General features: G+C 45.3%; 1 protein-coding gene across 3 annotated transcripts in view; it reads left to right on the plus strand.

Annotated features, from left to right (window-relative positions):
- Positions 1–5,116: 5,116 nt before the first annotated feature.
- The window catches only part of LOC132406487 (cAMP-specific 3',5'-cyclic phosphodiesterase 4B-like), a 311,131-nt gene continuing 293,922 nt past the window's right edge, over positions 5,117–22,325 (plus strand). Inside the window, exon 1 of one of the 3 annotated variants that reach the window (XM_059992227.1) lies at positions 5,117–6,250. In XM_059992227.1, coding sequence (XP_059848210.1) covers positions 6,030–6,250 — 221 coding nt within the window. In that variant the 5' untranslated portion in view covers positions 5,117–6,029. Of the gene's footprint in view, positions 6,251–11,902; positions 11,950–22,325 lie in introns of those variants that run through there. The other 2 variants (XM_059992228.1, XM_059992231.1) reach the window with 2 other exon arrangements.

The raw sequence follows: 22,325 nt of genomic DNA on the forward strand, positions 1-22,325 counted from the left end.
GAGAACATAAATTTAAGTTGGCAGAAAGATCAGAAGGAAATTGAAAAAAGTATTTCACTCGATTAATATAGGGAGTTTGGCACTTGTTGGGAGCAGAAGAGTTCACCACACTTAGAAAGCATACCTGGATGAGAATTTGAAGATCCACAATCTGCAAGGCTGTTGACCAAGAACTGTGAAGTAGGATTAACGTAAAGTCCAGTTTTGTGCTGGCATCGACAAAATGGACAGAATAATCTTCTCTGCTATGAATATGTGTGATTTCCAAGATTCCATGAAGCTGTCACATCTTTTTGTCTGCTTACACTGCACTTTCTCTGTAACGTTAACCTGTTATTGTTGCAAGGGGGCATTGGGAGCGAAGGAAGCGGACCCAAGTGCAGGACACAGGCACGGAGACTTGAGACGGAGATGGACTTGACTGGAACTCAGAGCCCTGACTGGACTGGAACTGGAACTCAGAGCCCTGACTGGATTGGAACTGGAACTCAAAGCTCTGACTGGATTGGAACTGGAACTCAGAACCCTGACTGGAACTCGGAGCCCTGACTGGACTGGAACTGGAACTCGGAGCCCTGACTGGATTGGAACTGGAACTCAGAGCCCTGACTGGAACTCGGAGCCCTGACTGGACTGGAACTGGAACTCGGAGCCCTGACTGGATTGGAACTGGAACTCGGAGCCCTGACTGGACTGGAACTGGAACTCAGAGCCCTGACTGGACTGAACTCGGAGCCCTGACTGGACTGAACTCAGAGCCCTGACTGGATTGGAACTGGAACTCGGAGCCCTGACTGGATTGGAACTGGAACTCGGAGCTCTGACTGGATTGGAACTGGAACTCGGAGCCCTGACTGGACTGAACTCGGAGCCCTGACTGGACTGAACTCAGAGCCCTGACTGGATTGGAACTGGAACTCGGAGCCCTGACTGGACTGAACTCGGAGCCCTGACTGGACTGAACTCGGAGCCCTGACTGGACTGGAACTCGGAACCCTGACTGGACTGGAACTCAGAGCTCTGACTGAACTGGAACTCAGAGCCCTGACTGGACTGAACTCGGAGCCCTGACTGGACTGAACTCGGAGCCCTGACTGGACTGAACTCGGAGCCCTGACTGGACTGGAACTCGGAGCCCTGACTGGACTGGAACTCGGAGCCCTGACTGGACTGGAACTGGAACTCGGAGCCCTGACTGGACTGAACTCGGAGCCCTGACTGGACTGAACTCGGAGCTCTGGCTGGATTGGAACTGGAACTCGGAGCTCTGACTGGACTGGAACTCAGAGCTCTGACTGGATTGGAACTGGAACTCAGAGCTCTGACTGGACTGAACTCGGAACCCTGACTGGACTGAACTCGGAGCCCTGACTGGACTGGAACTCTGAACCCTGACTGGACTGGAACTCAGAGCTCTGACTGGACTGGAACTCAGAACCCTGACTGGACTGGAACTCAGAGCTCTGACTGGATTGGAACTGGAACTCAGAGCCCTGACTGGACTGAACTCGGAGCCCTGACTGGACTGGAACTCAGAGCTCTGACTGGACTGGAACTCAGAGCTCTGACTGGACTGGAACTCAGAGCTCTGACTGGATTGGAACTGGAACTCAGAGCCCTGACTGGACTGAACTCGGAGCCCTGACTGGAACTGGAACACGGAGATGACAACATTAAACAAGACAGACAATTCATATCTTGCTCGGAGTTGCGGCAAACAGCCGGACCTACTCAGCTGGGAGTGAGACGACTAAACCAACCAATGACTGACAATACGAATCTTGACACAGAGGAGCTCATGAAGGCAGTCCCTAATTCTCGGATGCTTGGAACTTGCATAGCCGCTCTGCTGAGGTGACGAACCAGCAGCAAGTAGATGAAAGCGGGAGTTTATATGCTGCCAGTTTGAATGAGGATCAGGTGCCCTAATCAAGGAGCCCAGTGGAACACGGGGAAAAGTAAATTAACTGAAATGAGTAATTACCATGACAGTTATTCTGCAATATTAATGCTTTACCTTTGTGCTAGCTACAAGGTAATAGGGGTCCAAGAGCCTGTACTGTTCTATGTTTTAGCTCGGTGCACTGACCTGATAAATAAACTGTAAAACTGGCATACAAAACTGTTTTTTTTTACTATAGTACATGTGATAATAATTCTTACCAGTGTAAGAAGAATGAACAGAGCCAATGAGATTGGTAGAAGATTCAGAAGGGATATGAAATGCATTTTTCTTTTGCATGGCAAGTTGTGACCTGGAACATGTTGCCTGATATGGTAGAAATTAATACATTGGAGACTTTCAAAAGGAAACTGTATAAACACTTGAGTATGAGGAAGGATGAAATTCGATATAGTATTTTCAATTCATTCACGTTAATCAGTTATATATTTTTTCATGCAATTCCATTCATAAGTATTGATTTAATTATGAGAAAAAACAACACTAAAAAGGCTGTTAGATAATTTTGGTGGGGGATATGAAGCAATTTATTTGCATGGTATTAATTAAACTAATGAACACAGTTATACAGGAGACAAATGCATCATTTAATTTACAAGCAGATAACAACACGTGACATAACAACACTACCTCATTCAAATTCTATTCATGACCAGATTGCTTAATTTTCCCTTTTTCATTTGTTGTGAATCTTTAATATTAGATACATCTAATACTAAAAAAATTTCTTCATTCATCTGTGAGATTAGAGTATCGCTTCACCACTCATCGTCTGTATTTCTGATTACCTTTCTTTGTTTGCTTTTGTGATTGTGAACCATCTTTTTGAATTGTTGCACTCCGTTCTGAAGGAACTCCCACAGCACAGCTAAGCAAGGGATTCCAGGGTATTGATTCAGTGGAACTGGCGGAATGGTGATCATTTCCAAGTCAGAATGACATGCAATAGAGAAAAAATAGTAGGTAACGGCATTCCCATGCAACTACCCTTGTCCTTGGTAGTAATGGCCACATCTTTGTGAGATGCTATGGAAGAAGTTGCTGTCATGGATCTTGGATGCCTTGTAGTAGCCATGGGTGTGGAGGAAGTGGTAAAAAAGGCTATAATATTGATCAACTTTTGTAAAATTCAAATTTCATTGCTCTCACTATCTCATGTAGACTCTGCCTGTGGTACAGTTCCTTTTGCTGAGGGTGTTGACCCTCCTGGACTACTAGCCTATGCTGATTTCCTTTAAGTACCTTGCCCAAGAGGCTGCTCTTCATGTGCAAACCTAGACCAGTAAGGATACCTTCTCAATCAAGTGATCTAGTGGAAGTCACCGCATTTCTACAGAAAACAGATTTCTAGCTGGGTTTGTTCTCCCAATACCAGGAATCTGAGGAAACAAATCTGTCAAACTTGAAATGCTTAATTTGTAAGATAGGTTTTGAGACCTTATAAAAGCTCTAGAAAGGGAAGGGCTGCAGTGATGTATAGCTTAAGTTGAGCTAGTCAGCCACTAGATTGATAAGAGATGAAACCCAGATGGCAGACAATGGAGAGAAACGTATCAGTGGAGAATCTAAGATATCACATTGGGAGATGCAGAAGGAGTAGCCACAGTAGTGTGAGTGCAAATCCTGGAGCATGTCATCTGTCCTCTTCTGCTGGAGTGTAGTCTGACTGTGTGTTGGTGTTGGATCAGAAGCTATCCTGACTTGCCGCATGAAGAGAGGGGAGAGGGAAAGAAAGACAGAAACAGAGATAGGATTCATCATAGGATTAAGTAGAATAAATAATTGGAAAGAAGAGAGATATCGGAATTGCCATTGCCCTCTGAACAACTCTACAGCTCCACCTAGGCACAATGTACTGGGGTCCTGCCCGACATATGCTGATTTCCTCAGCAGAGGTAACTCACTGGTCATCAGATGATGCAACTTCCCTTCTTTGTATTCTGAGACTCCTTCTGTCACTTAGTCACTCCCCAGTTTGTGGTATTTCTTTCTGCAGCGACCCTCACCCTCAGGCGGCAGGACTATCTGACCAAAGGACTCCCTGTCTCCCTTAGCTTGTGGACATGTTTTCCTCATTTTATAGAAACTACTTCTCCCTTAGATCATGGGACTCTAGCCTCTTGATCTGTAGAAATCATGGCTTCCTCAGATCATGGATCCCTCCCCCCCTCTCAGACTGAAATCCCTAACATATCTGTGGGACCCTCCTGCTGCAACTTGGTGGATCTCCGCTCCCTCTGTCTGTAGGATCTGGATTCCTCTCCCGACAGTGGCACTTCTTCATCCTCTCAAAGAAAGGGTAGCACTCCATCAGCCTGCGGGTCTCTCCCCTCCTTTTGATCGTGAGACAACCCCCTCCATCGGACCATGGGATTTCCATTATCTGTTTCTGGGACAATTTCATTTTGCACACCTTTCTCTCCATCACCCTCTGGAACTCTCCCTCCATCCCCTCCTGTCTGGGAATGTCTCCCTCCTTCCTCCCTGTCTCAGATGGTGGGATTTCTCCCTTTATCAGTGGAACCCGTTCCTCCTCCCGTTGAGTCTATCTGCCCTCAGTGCTCTCCCCACCCCCACCCCCACCAATTTGCTGACTTACTTCTTCAACCCTCTCTGGGCCACTCCCTCCCCGTCTGTGAACCCTCTTGTGGAACTCTTCCCACATCAATCCTTAGACAATTGTCCTTCCGGTACTAAGATTTCTCGACCCTCAGTTTGTGAGATTCCTCTCCTTCAAACTGTGACTTCCTCCGTCAATCTGTTGGTCTCCTCCAGTCTGCGGAAAACACCCCTCCTCCCAAACCTCTTTCGGACTTCTCACTCCAGACCTTTCTCCCTCAGTCTCCATCTACTCTCGCTCAGATTTCGGACCCTTTCACACCCTTGCTGCGGGACTATTGATTGATCATATTTCTTTCCATGATATTCTATTGAATTACGCATCCTTACTTCGCTCGAAAATAAATATCAATTGCACCAAAAAAAAAATCCCCTCCTCTCTCAAAGTCTTTACGTGAACAGAAACAGCGAACTCCAAGAAGGAAGAATATTACTCATCCCTCCTCGGTCCTGGCTCGGGCACGTCTGCGCTGTGCTGGGATCTTCACCCTGGACGAGAGCAATGAAAATAACTGGGTTGGGCTGAGGGGAAGGGAGCAGAGAGAGAGAGAGAAGCAGGTAGAGAAGGCGGCGATGGCAGGGGATTGGGAGAAGCAGTTGTGGGCTCTGAGAATGGGTGACAGAGAGCGCTCGCGAGTACTTCTCATCCACCGAGGCTGATCTTCAGTGTGTGAGGGAGAGGGAAGGTGTAGGACTGAGGCAAGCTGAGCTCGGCAGCACTGGGCTCCCAAGGCGAGCCCCAGCAGGAGAGTAACGCGCAGCCAGTTTGGCAGGAGGCGGATTTTATTCGCTACAGCGCAGGGATGGGGACCCGGTGCTGGTGAAGAGCCGCTAGAAGTTTATCGGCGATACGCAGAATCCGCGGGCAGGACGGGGTTCGAGAGGAAATGGGGCTAACACGTCGACTAGACTGAGCACAGCAAGAGCCCAAGCCAGCGAGTGCCGGCGCAGAGGGACAGGATTGGCCGCTGACTGACTCGGGATTACAAACACAAGATGCAGCCAAGAGGAAGGGCAGAGGCGGCTTCAAGAATCTGATCAACACGGGGTACCGTGACAGATATAAAGGTTAGAGCGGATCGTGGAAGAAAGGCGAAGTAAGGGGAGAGCGGGCGGGATCTCAGAGGAAAGGTTGGAAAAGCAAGAGGGCACGTACTGTGGGTGAAGAGTGCGCATCTGAGGACACCGAGCGCTTCTAAGCCTGGTCCAAGTGAGATGTGATTGCTCCGGGTGCGTGGATAAGGGAGGGAGTCACCTGCAGAGTGCGAGCTGGAGCAAAACGGTGGGCTGATGAGGTGACCCGACCTCCCTCTGGTCTGTAGTTCCCACCCGTTCCATCTCGACCCTGATCTTCTGTCCGTCCCGGGTGGAATTCCGCCGGGACTGCCCGGCGCTGGGATCTGCCGAAAGCTGTCGCTGAGCGGTCCACTCACTCGTCTTTGCGAAAATGGATCCTCCGACGTGCTCGCTGAACACTCTGAAACCCCCTCAGCACTTGTGGAGACAGCCCCGGACCCCAATCAAAATCAAACACCGCGGCTACTCGGACACCGACCGGCATGTGCACCGACAGATGGAGCGTTCCAACGCCGTGGATACGAGCGACAGGCCCGGCCTGAATAAATCTCGCATGTCGTGGCCTTCTTCCTTCCAAGGAACCCCCCGGCGGTAAGAAATAACTCAATTTCCTGATCGCGAAATTTCGGTTTCGCGCGAGTCGCGCTGACAGGGTTCGCTCTGGAGGTGAGCTATGGCAGCGTTTATAGAATGTCAGTAGATCCTAAACCCACCCGAGTTAGCACAAAGGCACGGCGTTAAAGTTTTTCCAAAGTTTTTTTTAACCGTTTATTAAAATGTGGAGTGTTATATTAGTCCACCCAAGGGTACAGGGAGTGCTCAACGTGACGGGGCAGCGTGAGGGCAACTGGGATAACGTCTCTCCAATGGGTGCAACATTTTGCCCAGGATCTGTGCGGACAGGACAGTGCGCGAGTGTAGGGGCCGGTGTCCAGTGGGTGCTGTGTCTGTGCCGTGGCTGCAGGTTATAATCAGCGAGGCAGTGAGGAGAGTGCTCAGTAGTGCAGAGTCTGGTGAGCTTTTGCTATATGGGGTTGCTTGCGGATGTGATTTCGTGATATTCATGGGTGAAATTGCTATTACATCATTTGCATGAGCTACCAAAACACACACAGCAGATTCCCTTCTCCACGCTGCCTGCCTACAACACACTTATCAAATATGCTTGCGTTTTAAAGCCTTTTTTTAATGATAGTTCTAGCCTCCTCTCCGCAACTTATTAGGGTGATGTGGCACAGAAATCTTGTGGCGCCAAGTTCCAAGTGGCCACACACCGTGTGTGAAGCTGGCATTTGAATGGTGTCCCGGCCAATACCACACGTTTACTTTCTGAGATTCACCTCCCTCCCTTAGGTCCCATAGGCCAGTTGATAATGAAGTCAGCCCAGGATAGGAATACCACCCCCCACCCCCCAGTCCCAGCAGATCCATCTGAGTTTCTGCTGCTTGTGATTTCCAGCCTCATCAATATCTATACATATTCAAAACGGTCATCTGTTATTCAAAAATCCTTTTCCAATATTACCCGAGTCTATTTTCAGGTACTAACTCTTTCAGTTGTGACTGGTATCTGATCTCCCAGAGATATGGTAGTTAATTCTAATCAGATCCTACCTCCCCAAGTAATGGTGCAAAATGTTCAAACTTTATTTAAATATTTTTCATTGAATTTTGTTCAAATTAGCTGTGGTTCCTAATTTACCACTCATTTATTAAAGTTGCATATTACGTAATAAGGTTATTCAGTACATAACTGATTTTTTAAAATGTCTTTTATGGTTACATTGAAGCTTTTACTTGGACCCCTATGCATATTTCCAAGGTATGAAATTGTATGGGGATGCTTTTAACTAGATCTTTTGCATCTTGATTGCTTTGCTTTCTTGAGCCAAGAGTTATAGGCTATGTAGACTATGCTGTCAACCTGTGAGAATTTTACAGTCTCTTCATTTTTATCAAAAGGCTGGAGGTTGAATTCCAGTATTTCAGGTAATATAAGTTTATATAAATTTATTACACTGTGTGTTACTGTTGTAGGTTTCTGACAGAAATACTGAATGTGAACATGTGAACAGGAACACCTTTTATCTTGTAGGCACTGGCGCAAGCTGTGGCAATAACATTTGCTGCTCGAGCTTTTAAATTGATGATTGGAAAGAAAGCAAACTCTTTCTGGAAAAATACTTTTAAACTCATTTATTGCTTTTCATTCTTCAAAATTCTCTTCAATTGGTTTAGATATTTAACAATTTTTTAATAAAACTATCTGAAAATTGCATGTATGAATGTTATTGAGTAATTTGAGTATTTTTTTTTAGCTATTGAGTTCTGTTGGCTAATACTCTATTGTAGATATCAGGAAATTATGCAATACAGTATGATTTTAACAAATGTCATGTATGGTACTGTGCAAAACTCTCAGGCACACATATAGTGTGTGTGTGTGTGTGTGTGTGTGTGTGTGTGTGTGTGTGTGTGTGTGTGTGTGTGTGTGTGTGTGTGTGTGTGTGTGTGTGTGTGTGTGTGTGTGTGTGTGTGTGTGTGTGTATAGAGAGAGCTCGGCTGCCAAAGACCCTTGCTCATTACTGTGGTAATTATAGGTATTGCACTGTACCACTCCTGCAAAAAAAAACAAATTTCATTACATATGTGAGTGATGATAAACCTAATTCTGCTGTATGTCTCTATTGTGGACTGAGAGTAGAAAGAGGCAGGGAGAGGGCAATTATGGTTGGGAAAATGGGAAGGAAGAGGAGAGGAGTGGGAAGCGCCAGAGAGACATCCTGTAATGATCAATAAACCTTGCCTGGTTTCTCAGGGCTGGGTGTATCCTGCACCTGCATCACCCACACACCCCACCCCATCTCTGGCACCCCTCTTCCACTTGTGTCACACGCCTCCCGCAGAGCTCCATCCTTGCCATTCCCAACATCCTCTGTTCCTGCCGGATTTACAAACTCACTCTCTGCTCCACATGGCCAAGTACAGTACCGTGCAAAAGTCTTGGGCTTCTTGGCCATACATATATGCCTAAGACTTTTGCACAGTACTGTACGTCTGTGGTGAAAGGCAAGGGTAGGTGGTTTGGATGAACTGAAGGTGGGGGAGATACCTAATATCTTCCAATACATAGTCTGAGAGATGCCAGTTAAAGTTTGAGTTCATTCAACTGTGTTTCCTTCATAATGTTTTTTTTTCCAGATTCTATCAATCCCTAATGTGGGACCTCAACATTTATCTCCAGAGTTGTCTTCCTACTCAACTTCAGATTATACCTCCCTTTTCATAGTAACAAAACATAGGATCACATTCCCAACACCTTTTAATACCTCTGACTCACTGCTGTGGGAGACCTAATTAATGCACTTAATTTATTTTAAAAATGTAATATTTTCACCATTCTACAGAAAGATAACTTTTTTCCACACTATATGCCTACATGTGCAACAAGGTTCACTGTATGAGAGGACTATACTTGAATAATTTTCCTTTCTCAACAGAAATTGTATGTACAGTTGGCTCTTCCTAGGATTCCTTTTGAGAAGGTGGTATAGAACATGAATTTTTGAGGATATTTTATTTACCATTAGCTCAGTAATCTGAAGCAGCATCATTTTCACTCGAGCTACAATATTATCATACTCATTCAACTTCAGTTGATTTAGAAAGTTAATGATACACAGGAGTTAGTTGCCCTCCAGAACTCCAATCAGATCCCTATCTTTTACCTTAGTAAATGATATGAGACTTTAGGAGTGAATGCCACAGTTCATTGAAACAGCACCAGTTTATAATTCAGAATATGTATATGTTACATAAAGGGATGACTGCATGAAGCCACCCAAGAAGTTTACTGATTTCATACCAATCTTTGAGTACTTACCTACTGCCCATTATGTCACTGGCTTTTCCAGCATCAGTGAAGGTCCTCCTTCTCTGTCCTTAACTGTGCACAGATGTACAAGCATTCTTCATTGCTGTTTCTGTAACAGTTTTGTTTGTCTTAGTCCTGTGCTGAACCTACTGATCCTAGAGGACCAATAGACCACTCTTAGCCTGCCCTCTACCCTTCAACCTGTTTGGCATGGGTGACCCTACCAGGAGCCAAGTGTAAATCCCTGAGTCCAGCCAACATAGCTCTCCGGATCATGAAAGCATGCAAGCCTCCAGACCATGACAGGGCTGTGGTCCTCTTGGAGGAATCTGCAGATATAACAAACAAATTAGAAGCAGGGCACAGCAGTAGTCATCAGGGTCCCAAATGGAGATTCATGGTCAGCAGAGGTAGAGGAGTTGTTTGAGAGAACAGCTGTGGTTAACAGACTCATTCACTGAGGAACTAAATTTGTTTTGTTGATATTATGATATTGGGAGTTCAGCAAGGGGGTCTTTTTTCCCCCAGGTAGTGGGCTGCATATTGGGAATAGCTTGTTTCGTGCTTCTGATTCTACAGGGACCTCACTGTGTTCTGTTGTTGTTTTACTTACTCGGCCAATCACTATGTTCTACCTAGGCTCCCTTCTGCACTGGAATAGGACTGTTGTACCAATTTATCTACTTTTCCTCTTTTAACAAGACATACAGTTTGATGATAGTTTAGGAAATTACCCCTTGCCAAGTTTGGGGAGTCTCATGGAAAATGCCATCTTTAAATATTTATTGTACATTAAACTGCTGGACCATTTCCTTCCTCTCCTATTCCAACAGTGTAGCAGGCAGAAGATTTCAGACAGACACGTAAACAGGCATGGAATTGAGCGGTATAGACCACATGCAGGCAGATCTGTAGTTTAAATTGACGCACATAACAGTCAGTTCAAATGCCATGAGCTGAAGGGCCTCTTCCTGTTCTATGTTGTAAGAACAATTCTGTTTTGAACAACCAATATCTCATCAAACACTCCCACGGCAGGGTCAGCATGAGTCAGACAGAAAGCAAATCTTTTGTTACGTTCTTCTACCAAACACTCACAGGTCAGGAAAAGCATGGATTAGTTGCAGAGTAAAGATCCCTCAACAGTGTTCCATCAAATACTCCCAGGAAGGGGACAGAATGGGTTCGATGCGCAGTGTAGGTAAACCAACAATCAAGCAATTTCAGCCAGGAGCAATGCAGATTAACAAAAGGAATGGGTGTAGATGACGTATACATTAGAAACTAGCCTTGATTTGTTCCAACACTGCCCATAAAGTTGACTTAAATATATTTGAAGATTAACCATTGGAGATAGAATATCTTTCATTTATTAGTCTCTAATGAAAATCCTGCAGCAGCATCACAGACACATGACATCATATAAGCAGCATTCACAAGAAAAGCATAAATTATTACACACTTTTTACAAGAAAACTCAAAAAAAGTCCCATTTTAGTACAAGGAGGTCAAAGTGGTCGTAGTGTTGCTAAATTGAGTAGGGTTTTGCCAGTTGTTTCAAGAACCAAACGCTTGAAGGGAAGTAACTGTGCTTGAATCTTGGTGGCGTGGGACTTCAGGCCAATGGTATTTCAGCCCAATGGTAACTGCAAAAAAGATGGCATGGCCCGGATGGTAGGGATCTTTGATGATAGATGTTGCCTTCTTGAGGCAGTGCTTCTTGTAGTTACTGCTGATGGGGGAGAGATATGTGCACATGAAAATATTCATGTTATTAGTGGTTTCAAATATTTCTGGCCTTTTAATTTTTTTCCATGAACATAATGTCTAATATATATGATAGTAAGTAGCTAAAGTTTACAAATCAAACTCAGGGAATGGTAAAGAGGAAGTATGTATAAACTCATAAAATTCTATTCTGTTAGACTTTCTTCCACTTCAGCAGCTGTGCCAAGAGATTGTATGAAAGTGTTAGCTGTTATTGATGGCAATGGAGTCAAGTTGCAGCTCAATACCCAGGGAAGCAGAAATAGTCCTTATTCCATCATCACAATATTTGATGCACCACACATGGCTTACGTTTGGAGTGTACTGATGGATCTGTGAGAACTGGCTGTAGTTATAATCTGAGTATTAAAAAGAGAGAGGTAAGTATGAGCAAATTTTATCCCAACCTAATTCATAAAGATACTTATAACTTTGTGGATTTGGTCAGAACCAAGGCTATCTCAAGTAATTGGTTTTGAAATGATTTAGCATTGAACGCTTGTAGAGTACTGCTGACATCTGCTCTTTGAGTGAATTATGGAATTTGTACTACACAGTCCCTTCAACAGAGGACAGCGAGAAGTTTTCAGCCTCTACCCCAACCCAGTTGAGCCAGTGATAATCATAGCAAGGATCAAACATCTTACAGGTAAGTATTTACTGAAGTAAGCTCCCTCTGTGTAATAAAATGTGCCTTGGTTCTGACTCTAAAGTGCACCCACAATGTACGTGCTCAGAATTGGAGTTCACCCTCTTTTGGTGTAGCACACACATATATGAAAAGCCATCTAGCACATTAAGTAAAAATAACCTGTACTTCCCACTCTGTCAGCCACATCTTGCTTCATCTGTAGAAGAATCTGCAGTTCCCACATTGTCTTTAGCATCATGAAACCCCTCAAAAATGGAGTGGAAAAAGGTCGTCCTCAGTTCTGTAGAAATGCAAAAGAAAGAAAAACAAAACATAACAGAAACTGCTGGGGAGTACTCAGTCAAGCAGCATAGAGTAAGTAGTGAACATTGCAGTTAACGGACCATTCCTCATTTTCTCAGTCCAACTGGGTGATTCACGTAAAATTGGCAAAAGACAGTTCTAAGGGTGATCTTCACTCTGAATCATGCAGTAAAAGCTTCCTTGTGCTGGTCCCAAACTGTGTTACCGACAGGAATCATAGCTGTTACAATGCTGCTGCTGTGAAGCAAGTGAAAGCTGTAATCAACTACATGCATCAGCCATTTACATCAAAAATAATGTGCGAAGAGGAAGGGCATTTGTTTTTAATACATCCCACTGTAATTGTCCATATAGATTGAGTCAAATGCCTCAACTAGCCCCATGACACATTGAGGCATGACCTTATTATCTTGGCAGAGATTGCAACACATACAAGACCATAAGAGATAGGAGGAGAATTGGCCATTTGGCCCTTCAAATCTGCACTGCCATTTCATCATGGCTGATCCATTTTTTCTCTCAACCCCATTCTCTTGCCTTCTCCCCGTAACCTTTTACGCACGGACTAATCTAGAACCTATCACGCTCTGGCTTAAATGTACACAATGACCTGGCCTCCACGGCTACCTATGAAGCCATTGAATTCCACAGATTCACCACCCTCTGGCGAAAGATATTCCTCCTCACCTCTGTTCTAAATGGATGTCCCTCTATTTTGAGCCTGTACCCTCTGGTCTAGACTCACCCACTACAGGAAACATTCTCTCCATATCCCCACTATCTAGGTGTTTCAACACTTAAAAAAGAAAATCTGCTGATGCTGATATCAGCAACACACACAAAATGCTGAAGGAACTCAGCGGGCCAGGCAGCATATATGGAAAAGAGTACAATCAACATTTTGGGCCGAGACCCTTTGGCAGGACTCAACATTTCAACACTTAATAGGTTTCAAAGAGACTCCCCCTGATTCTTCTAAATTCCAGTGAATACAGGTCTAGAGGCATCAAACTCTCCTTGTACAATGACCCTTTCATTCCTGGAATCATTCTTGTGAATCTCCTCTGAAACTTTGTGTGGCCAAGTGGTTAAGGCTTTGGGCTAATTAATGTAGGTCGTTAGTTCAAGCCTCAGGCGATGCAGCGTGTTCGTCCTTGAGCAAGGCACTTAACCACACTCAGCTCCTGCATGTTTATAGCCCAGTGGTGGCAGTTGGTGCAATATGGACAAGACAATGTCAGCACATCTTTTTTTAGATAAAAGGCCAAAAACTGCTCACAATACTTAAAGTGAAGCCTTGCCCAGTGCCTTATAATGCCTCAGCTTTACATCCTTATTTCTATATTTACATCCTGCCTTAGAATAATTTTTTGAGATGTATCCCCTGCGCCTTCTGAATTGCTCCCATTGCCATTCTGCGTCAATTGCTAGAGTTCCCTTCCATCAGCTTTGTCCAGCTCCTCTCTTATGCCTCTGTGATTCCCTTTACTCCACTATAATACTGATACATGTGACTTCAGCTTCTCCCTCTCAAGTTGCCTGGTGGATTCGATCATATTGTGATCATTGCGTACTGAGGGTTCCTTACCCTAAGCTGCCTGATCAGATCCAGTTTATTACTGTGGTGAACTACATATACCTGTCTGGACACAGCCCCCCTGCTGACTGCTCCTGTGGCTCCTCCCATGGACCCCGGTATGAAGGCAATTGGGGACACCGCCCCGGCCTCAGTCTCCAGGATGCGGTGTGGCAATCAATTGCTGCTTGTTCTTTCTTCCAGCCAATAAAAGCCTATATCTCACCTCATGTCTCCAAGAGTTATTGATGGTGCATCAATTACAAAACACCCAATCCAGAATAGCTGATCCCCTAGTGTGCTCAATCATAAGCTGCCCTAAAAAGCCATCTTACAAACTCTCTCTCTTCAGATCCAGTACCAACCTGATTTTCCCAATCCACCTACATATTGAAATCCTCCATGACTATCGTAACATTGTCCTTTTGTTTTCTATCTCCTGTTGTAATTTGTAGGCCATATCCTGGCTGCTGCTTGGAGGCTTGTTTATAACTCCCATCAGCGTCATTTGCCCTTGCAGTTACTCAGCTATACCCATGACGATTCAGCACCTTCTTACCCTATGTCACCTCTTTCTAAGGATTTGATTTCATTTTTTTTTACCAACAAAGCCACCTCATCCCCTCTGCCTACCTGCCTGTCCTTTCGATGCAATCTGTAACCTTGGACGTTAGGCTCCCAGCTATGATCTTCTTTCCATGATGCACAAAGTGTCACACCTGCAATCTCTAACTGCTACAAGATCACCTACCTTATTCCGTATACTGTGTGCATTCACATAACACACCTTCACCCTTTTCAATTTTGTCACCGTGTTACACTGCAACTCATCCCCTAACTGCAAATTTGCCCTACCATCTGACAGTCTCATTACACACTGCTTCTAGTTGAATGGGAACTGCCCAATTCTCTTGGTTTCTATCATCCTCAAATTAGTTTAAACCTGCCCCCCCAAGGATATTGGTCCCTCTCAGGTACAGGTGTAACCCATCCCTTTTGTACAAGTCATACCTTCCTCAAAAGGGATCACAATGATCCAGAATTCTGAAGCCCTGCCTTCCCCCTGCAGCAGTTCCTCTGCCACGTGTTCATCTGCCATATCATCCTATCCTTATCCTCACTAGTGCATGGCACAGGCAGCAATTCGGAGATCACAATGCTGGAGGTCCTGCTTTTCAACTTTCTACCTAACTCCCAAACTAAGTTCTGTCTTCAAGACCTCCATTTTCTTGCCTATGTCATTGGTACCAAATGTAACAAGACTTCTGGCAGCTCACCCTTCTCCTTTAGTATGCCATAGACCTGAACTGAGACGTCCCTGATCCTGGCATCTGGGAAGCAACATACCATCCGGGTGTCTCTTTCACATCCACAGAATCTCATGTCTACTCCTTTGACTGTAGAATCCCCAGTCACTACTTCAGCCCTCTTCTCCCATCTTCCCTTATGAGCCATAGCACTAGAGTCAGTGCCAGAGACCCGGTCGCTGCAGATCCCCCCACCCCCATAGGTCACTCCCACCCTCCCCAACAGTACCAAAGCAGTGTACTTATTATTGAGGGGAACGGCCACAGCGGTACTCTGCACTGGCTGCCCAATTCCTTTCCCTCTCCTGACAGTCACCCAAGTAACTGCCTCCAGTAACTTAGGGGTGACTACCTCTCTAGCTCCTATATATTACTTCCTCAGTGTCCCTTTGGAGCCAAAGATACAGCCACAGCTCCTTAACTCAGTCTCTGAGGAGCTGCAGTTTGCTGCACTTTGCACAGATGTGGTTATCCACTATCCATATCTCTGTGTGCATTGGCGTGAAACTTAATGGAGACTGAGCAGTGGCGACTGAAGTATTCTGAGCAACGAAAAGGGCTTGACAAGTGCAGGGAACAAAACATCGACAACTGTGTGGGGACACAAAGTCTTAGTTCCTTGCTGTCCTGTTGCAGGGGTTCTGTTTGCTCCTTTTTGTGAGTCACTGTATGAACATAGGTTAAGGGTTGCACCTTTAACGGTTAACTTCTATTGGTTACTTTGCACCTGATGATGTCATCAGATGCGTCTCAGTTTCAAGATGGCTGCTACTTGACCTGGAAATAATATTGCAATCTGATATATGCAAAGTAGCTTTACTGCAAAATTATGCATAAGTAGATTGAATTTCTAGCCACCTTGTAGGCAGCAAATGATTTGGGACCAGCGCCTGACAGAGTTGCTTTGAGACACCCCATTAGATTCAGCAGAATAAAATGGTGATTTCAGTGCATCACCCCCATCCCCCTCTTCTGCTTGGAGTTTTACTTAGTTTTCATAAATAACTGACCTACATCTAGTGAACTCTCAGCACCACCTGTGCCATTTGTCAAATTTCAAAGTCCAGATTTATTATCAAAGTATGTATACCACATACAGTCTTGAGATTCACCTTGCAGGCCCACGCTAAACAAAGAAACACAACAGAATTCACTAAAAAAACCGCAACAAGACCACCACGTATCCAATTTGCAACACAGGACAAATAGCACAGATATTAAGAAAAGTAAACAAAAACACAAGGAACATGAACTGCAGGGTCCCCGAAAGTGAGTCAGTTCGATGTTTAGGTGAGTGAAGCTTGTCCAGGAGGCCAATGTCTGCTTCCCGACCAGACGTTGTGGGACCCAAGACTCCTGCATCTCCCACCTGAAGGTCATAGCCAGAAGTGAGGGAGACTGGTCAATCACAGGCAGACAGCGTTAAGCACCCGTTTGTTTGCTGCATTTGTTCTCGACAAAGTCTTGCTCAATGCTTTAATTACCAGAGTAATGGAGCTGACTATGGGTGTATCTTCCGCTATCAAACCTGGATCCAGCGTCCATTCCCAGTGTTTGCCACCCCAGCTGTATCTGTGCTCTTGAGGGTCTAGTTCACTGAATCTGCCAGGAGATTTCAAAATCACTAGATTGTTTAGTCAGTTCAAAAGTATGTCCTTAAAAGGGAAATTACAGGCTGCAGACTGCGGCGACTGTAGTTCAGAAGAAGTATATCTACTAGAATATCTAGTAGTTTTGTGAGCTGTCTGCAAAACGCAGGCAACATCTTTGTCAGATATAGAAGATCTGGAGATGCAATAGACTGTTCAAAGAAGCACAAGAGGATAAAACATATTGTTTGAGCTTTGCACTTTGTTAGCTGTGAGAGTTTGCTGTAGCAATGTTTTGGGGCTCAGGCTAGATTCATATTTGAACCCAGGTCCCACTTCAGAGTCATGAATGTCACAAACCTTTTGAGACTCAGCACCCCAACAGGCAGTGATTTTTCCCTTTTGCACCATTAAAGAATACCTGGCCAGCTTGTCTTTTCTTCCCTTCTATCCTCTCGTGTTATAATTTGTTTTCAGGCATCTACAGTCTATTTCAGAATCAGAATCAGACTTTAATCGCCAAGTACCTGTACACATACAAGGAATTTACTTCCGGCAGACGTTGTCTCTCTGCTCATAACAGATGATAAATATAAATGAAAATATAGATTATACATACAAGTAGTGCAATCCAAATAATAGTTAGCCGACAGTTAACCGGCAGTTAACTGTTCAGCAAAGTGACCGCAGTAGGGAAAAAACTTCTCCAGTGCCTATTAGTCTTAGTCTGGAGGGATCTGAAGCGCCTACCAGACAGAAGCAGTTCAAACAGTCCGTGCGCAGGATGGAAGGAGTCCTTTATGATGTTCCCCGCCCTCTTCTTCAACCTGGAAGAGTACAGGTCCACAATAGAGGGCAGGGAGGCTCCAATGATGCGCTCGGCAGTCCTCACTGTGCACTGAAGTCTGGTTCTATCCTGCTTGGTGGCGGCTCCAAACCACACAGTGATGGAGGTGCACAGGACAGACTCAATGACTGCAGTATAGAACTGCAGCAGCAATTCCTGAGGCAGAACATATTTCCTCAAGAGCCGCAGGAAGTACATCCGCTGCTGGGCCTTCTTCAGGATGGAGCTGATGTTCTGCTCCCACTTCAGATCCTGAGAGATGGTGGTTCCCAGGAACCTGAAGTTCTCCACGGTGGACACAGGGCTGCCGAGGACTGTGAGGGGGGACATAACGGGGGGATGTCTCCTGAAATCCACTATCATCTCCTTTGTCTTGAGCATGTTCAGCTCCAGATTGTTCTGACTGCACCAGAGCGCCAGTTGGTCCACCTGCTGTCGATATGCAGACTCATCACTGTTCTGGATAAGTCCGATGATGGTGGTGTCGTCTGCAAACTTCAAAAGCTTCACATAGGGGTTGGAGGAGGTGCAGTCATTGGTGTAGAGGGAGAACAGCAGTGGAGAGAGGACACACCCCTGGGGGGTGCCGGTGTTGGTGATTTGAGTACCTGAGGTGACCTGTCCCATCCTTACCTGCTGACTTCTGTTAGTCAGGAAGCTGTAAATCCAATCGCAGAGGTCAGGTGGCACAGTGAGGTGAGACAATTTGGAGCAGAGGGTATGAGGGACGATGGTGTTAAACGCCAAACTGAAATCCACAAACAGTATCCGAGCATAGGTCCCAGGACGATCCAGATGTTGCAGGATATAGTGCAGTCCCAGGTTGACTGCATCGTCTACTGTCCTATTTGCCCAGTAGGCAAACTGCAGGGGATCCAGCAGGCTGCTGGTGAGGGTCTTCAGGTGGTTCAACACCAAGCGTTCAAAGGATTTCATGACCACAGATGTCAATGCGACAGGTCTGTAGTCGTTCAGTCCTGTGATGGTGGGTTTCGTGGGGACCGGGATGATGGTAGAACGCTTGAAGCAAGTCGGGACCTCACTCAGCTCCAGAGATCTATCAAAGAGATGAGTGAAGATGGGAGCCAGCTGATCAGCACAGGCTCGTAGACAGGAGGGGGAGACCCCATCTGGGCCTGGAGATTTTCGGGTCTTAAGTCACTGGAACAGTTGACATACTGCTCCTTCGCTGATTCTAAGCTGTGATCTGGGGGGCTGGGCTGAGATGGTGGGGAGGTGATTGCAGTGATTGGAGGATGAGTGCCAGTGAGTGATGGTCGAGGGAAGGCAGGAAGAGAGACCGAAGAGGGGGGAGGGACAGGTGTAAGATGGACCCTCTCAAATCTACAGTAAAAGGTATTAAGGTCGTCAGCCAAAGCTTTGTTAACCTCAGCAGGGGGGGCAGCGCGTCTCCTGTAGCCAGTGACCTCCTGCAGGCCTCTCCACACCGACAATGAGTCGTTAGCTGAGAAATTATTCCTCATCTTTTCGGAGTAGAGCCGCTTGGTCACTCTGATTTCTCTGGTCAGTGCATTTCTGGCCAGCCTGTACAGGGCCCTATTCCCACTCCTGTGGGTGTCCTCCTTAGCTTGGCGAAGATGTCTGAGTTTGGGGGTAAACCATGGCTTATTGTTGATGAAGGTCCGGAAAGTTTTTGTGGGTACACATGCATCCTCACAAAAACTGATGTAGGATGTCACAGCGTCTGTCAGTTCATGTATATTGGTGGCTGCAGCTTCAAAGACACCCCAGTCTCCAGATTCCAGCATCTGCAGTCCCTTGTGTTTTGGATCTTCCTGTTCCTAGCCATTTTAATTCTCCTTCTCAAACACACATTGACACGTCTGTCCTCAGCCCCTTCCACTTCCAAGTTGTGGCTAAATGCAAACTAGAGCATGTCAATTGGAAGGGTTCATATTCTGGAACACTTCCTATTCCACCGGGTCACATGAACAGTGAATTCTCCAACTAATCTTGGCTCTCTGGCCTTTTTCTCTCTCATTCTGATCCACCTATTCTCCTCACCATACCTCTTCCCCTTTCTGCCTTCTCCAACTGTCCATCACCAACACACTCCACCTATGGGTTCTCCTCCCCCATTATTCCCATTTATGGTCCACCTCCGGTGTATTTGTTTGTTTGTTTGTTTGTTGGGCCCTTCCGGATCTTCGAGTTGTGCAACCCCTGATTTAATCCGAGCCTAACCACAGGACACAATGGCCAAGTAACCGGTGTGTCTTTGGACTGTGGGAGGAAACCGGAACACCCAGAGGAACCTCGCGTGGTCATGGGGAGAACGTACAAACTCCTTAACTGGCAGCGGCGGGAATTGAACCCAGGTTGCCCATATCGACCCATCTTCTAACACAACTCCCACTCTCCTCTCCTCCATCTATGTATTACTACCCCTGGATTCCTTCTACCGGCCAGCTCATCCTGCCCCCTTTTCTTCCACATTTTTAAGCCGGCTATCTCCCCTCATCTTTCAGTCCAGATGAAGGATCTCAACCCGAAGCATTAACTGTCCACTTCTCAGCACTGAAGCAGTTTGACCCACTTGATTCCGCCAGCATTTTGTGACTTGCTCCAGACTCCAACATCTACAGTTTCTTGTGTCTCCTTATCCTCCTGCTATAGTCTGCTGCTGTTCAGTAACGCATTTGATTAAGGATGACTTGTCATTAAGGGTTGGCTTCCATTTCAAGGATGATAAAAGAATTATTGTCTCCTTAGGAAGAAGCCTCCCTTAAGTAGTCCGAAATTCAGAGTATGGGCAATGTTCCAGTATGTCATGAAACTACCAAACTGGTGATTGACGAACGCAATCCATGGTGCAGCCACCACACCTTACAGGGATTTTGTTTCCATTTTTATTCTAGTTGTCAGCTCACTGCATTGTCATTGTCAGTCCGAGCCCTCCATTACACACAGTGATGCTACCTCATACCCCTTCACTTGCCAGAGGCTTGTGAACATAGGCTGGATTTGTACACAGGAGTTTCATGAGCTAGCCCAACCCCCCTCAACTGTTTATCCGGCCCAGGTAAGCAGCCATTCATTCATCCCTTCCCCATTCTCTCTGCATCCAACTCTAAAAGTTTTTCTTTGTATGGCTGTTTGCATTGAATCCACCATAACCAGACTTGCAGGCATTGTCATCCCTGCTTTAAACCCATGAGTCACATTTGAGGTCCATATTGCAGACCTTTCTGTGTTAAGTGTTGTGAGGTGATTATACTTTGTACAGTGATTATTTTGCCCCTGAGATAAGTGTTAGTGCAGTTTGGGATCCCATTTCATTAGTACAGAGATGATTAGGTATAATTTAATGGAAATTGTGTGGGATCTATTTAAATGAGCTGAATAAACAAGAAGGAATTACAGCCAATTAGCATAGTTTAATCGATTTTTGTTCTGAAAGCTGGAAGTTGAGTGTTAAATATCACCAAACAGATTTTTTTCTGCTTTTTTGAGTTTTGGGTAGAGGGAATATGCTGAAAAATATCAATGTAGTAACACTGTAATTAAGCGACCTGAACCATTGATCCAGAGACTTGAGTTTGAATCCCACCATAGCAGCTGGGGAATTTAAATTCAAGCAATTCAACAAATCTGTAACAAAAATACATCTCAGTAATGGTGACCATAAAATTACCAGATCTGGCTCACAAACATTCTTCAGGTTGGGAAATCTGCTCCATCATGGGCACCAGCCTCCGTGGTATTCAGGACATCTTCAAGAAGCGGGGCCTCAAAAAGGCGGTGTAAATCATTAAGGACTCCCGTCACCCAGGACATGCCCTCTTCTCATTGCAACCATCAAGGAGGTGGTACAGAAGCCTGAAGACACACACTCAGTGATTCAGGAACAGCTTCTTTCCCTCTGCCATCTTATTTCTGAATGGACGTTATCTCACTACTTCTCCTTATTTTTATTTTTTGCTCTACTTATTTAGTTTAACTATTTTATATAATTCCAAGAAAGGAATAGGTTTCAATTTTCTGTAAAAAATTACAAACCTTGTAATGGGTGACAAGAAATCCAATTTCACTTTATAAGCAGAAGGTTAAGGTTTCTATATTTCTAGTTCAGGCATGTGTACAGTTGAAACTGTTGACTTAGAAAAATGAGTGGAGCGAATCACAATCTGGTTGAATGTCACCTTGTCTCAAATTTATACCTGTAGGTGAAGTTCGACAGCCTCTGTGCCCAGCAGAATCTGACAAGGGGTGAGAGGAAGGGGAGGGGTGCTCTTTTGGGGCAGGGGAGTGGTTTCCACAATTGATGTCTTTCTGATTTGGTTGTCCCTGTATTTAATGAACAGTCAATCCTGTGGTAGATCACGGCGGGTGATTTGATGAGGATCCTGAGTAGGAGAAGAGTACCTTAAAGGATCCACCGGATGCACACCTATGTTGGGATAGAGGACTAATGGAGGATTCTCCTGCCCCAGGCTTACCTTGGTACCCCCATATCAGCACAACAGTCTCAGAAGTAGCCATCACCTACCCCATCCCCACTCCTCATCCAATTCCAGCATACAACCCCTCCAGCTTCTGTCTTGTTGCTGGTTTTGAAGGCCATTCTAGTGGCTACACAGCCTCCAACCTCTCTTTTCTCCCTGATTTGTTCCTATCGTATTAATCTGCCCCACCCAGACCCAGCGCATCTTTCTTTTAAAATGAAGTTCGGCCATGATAGGATTTTTCTCACAGTCCAGTCAGTCCCTCGTCTTCCAGAGTGCTGGATT

Source organism: Hypanus sabinus, chromosome 16, assembly GCF_030144855.1.
Source record: "Hypanus sabinus isolate sHypSab1 chromosome 16, sHypSab1.hap1, whole genome shotgun sequence".
In the NCBI taxonomy this organism is placed as follows: Eukaryota; Metazoa; Chordata; class Chondrichthyes; order Myliobatiformes; family Dasyatidae; genus Hypanus; species Hypanus sabinus.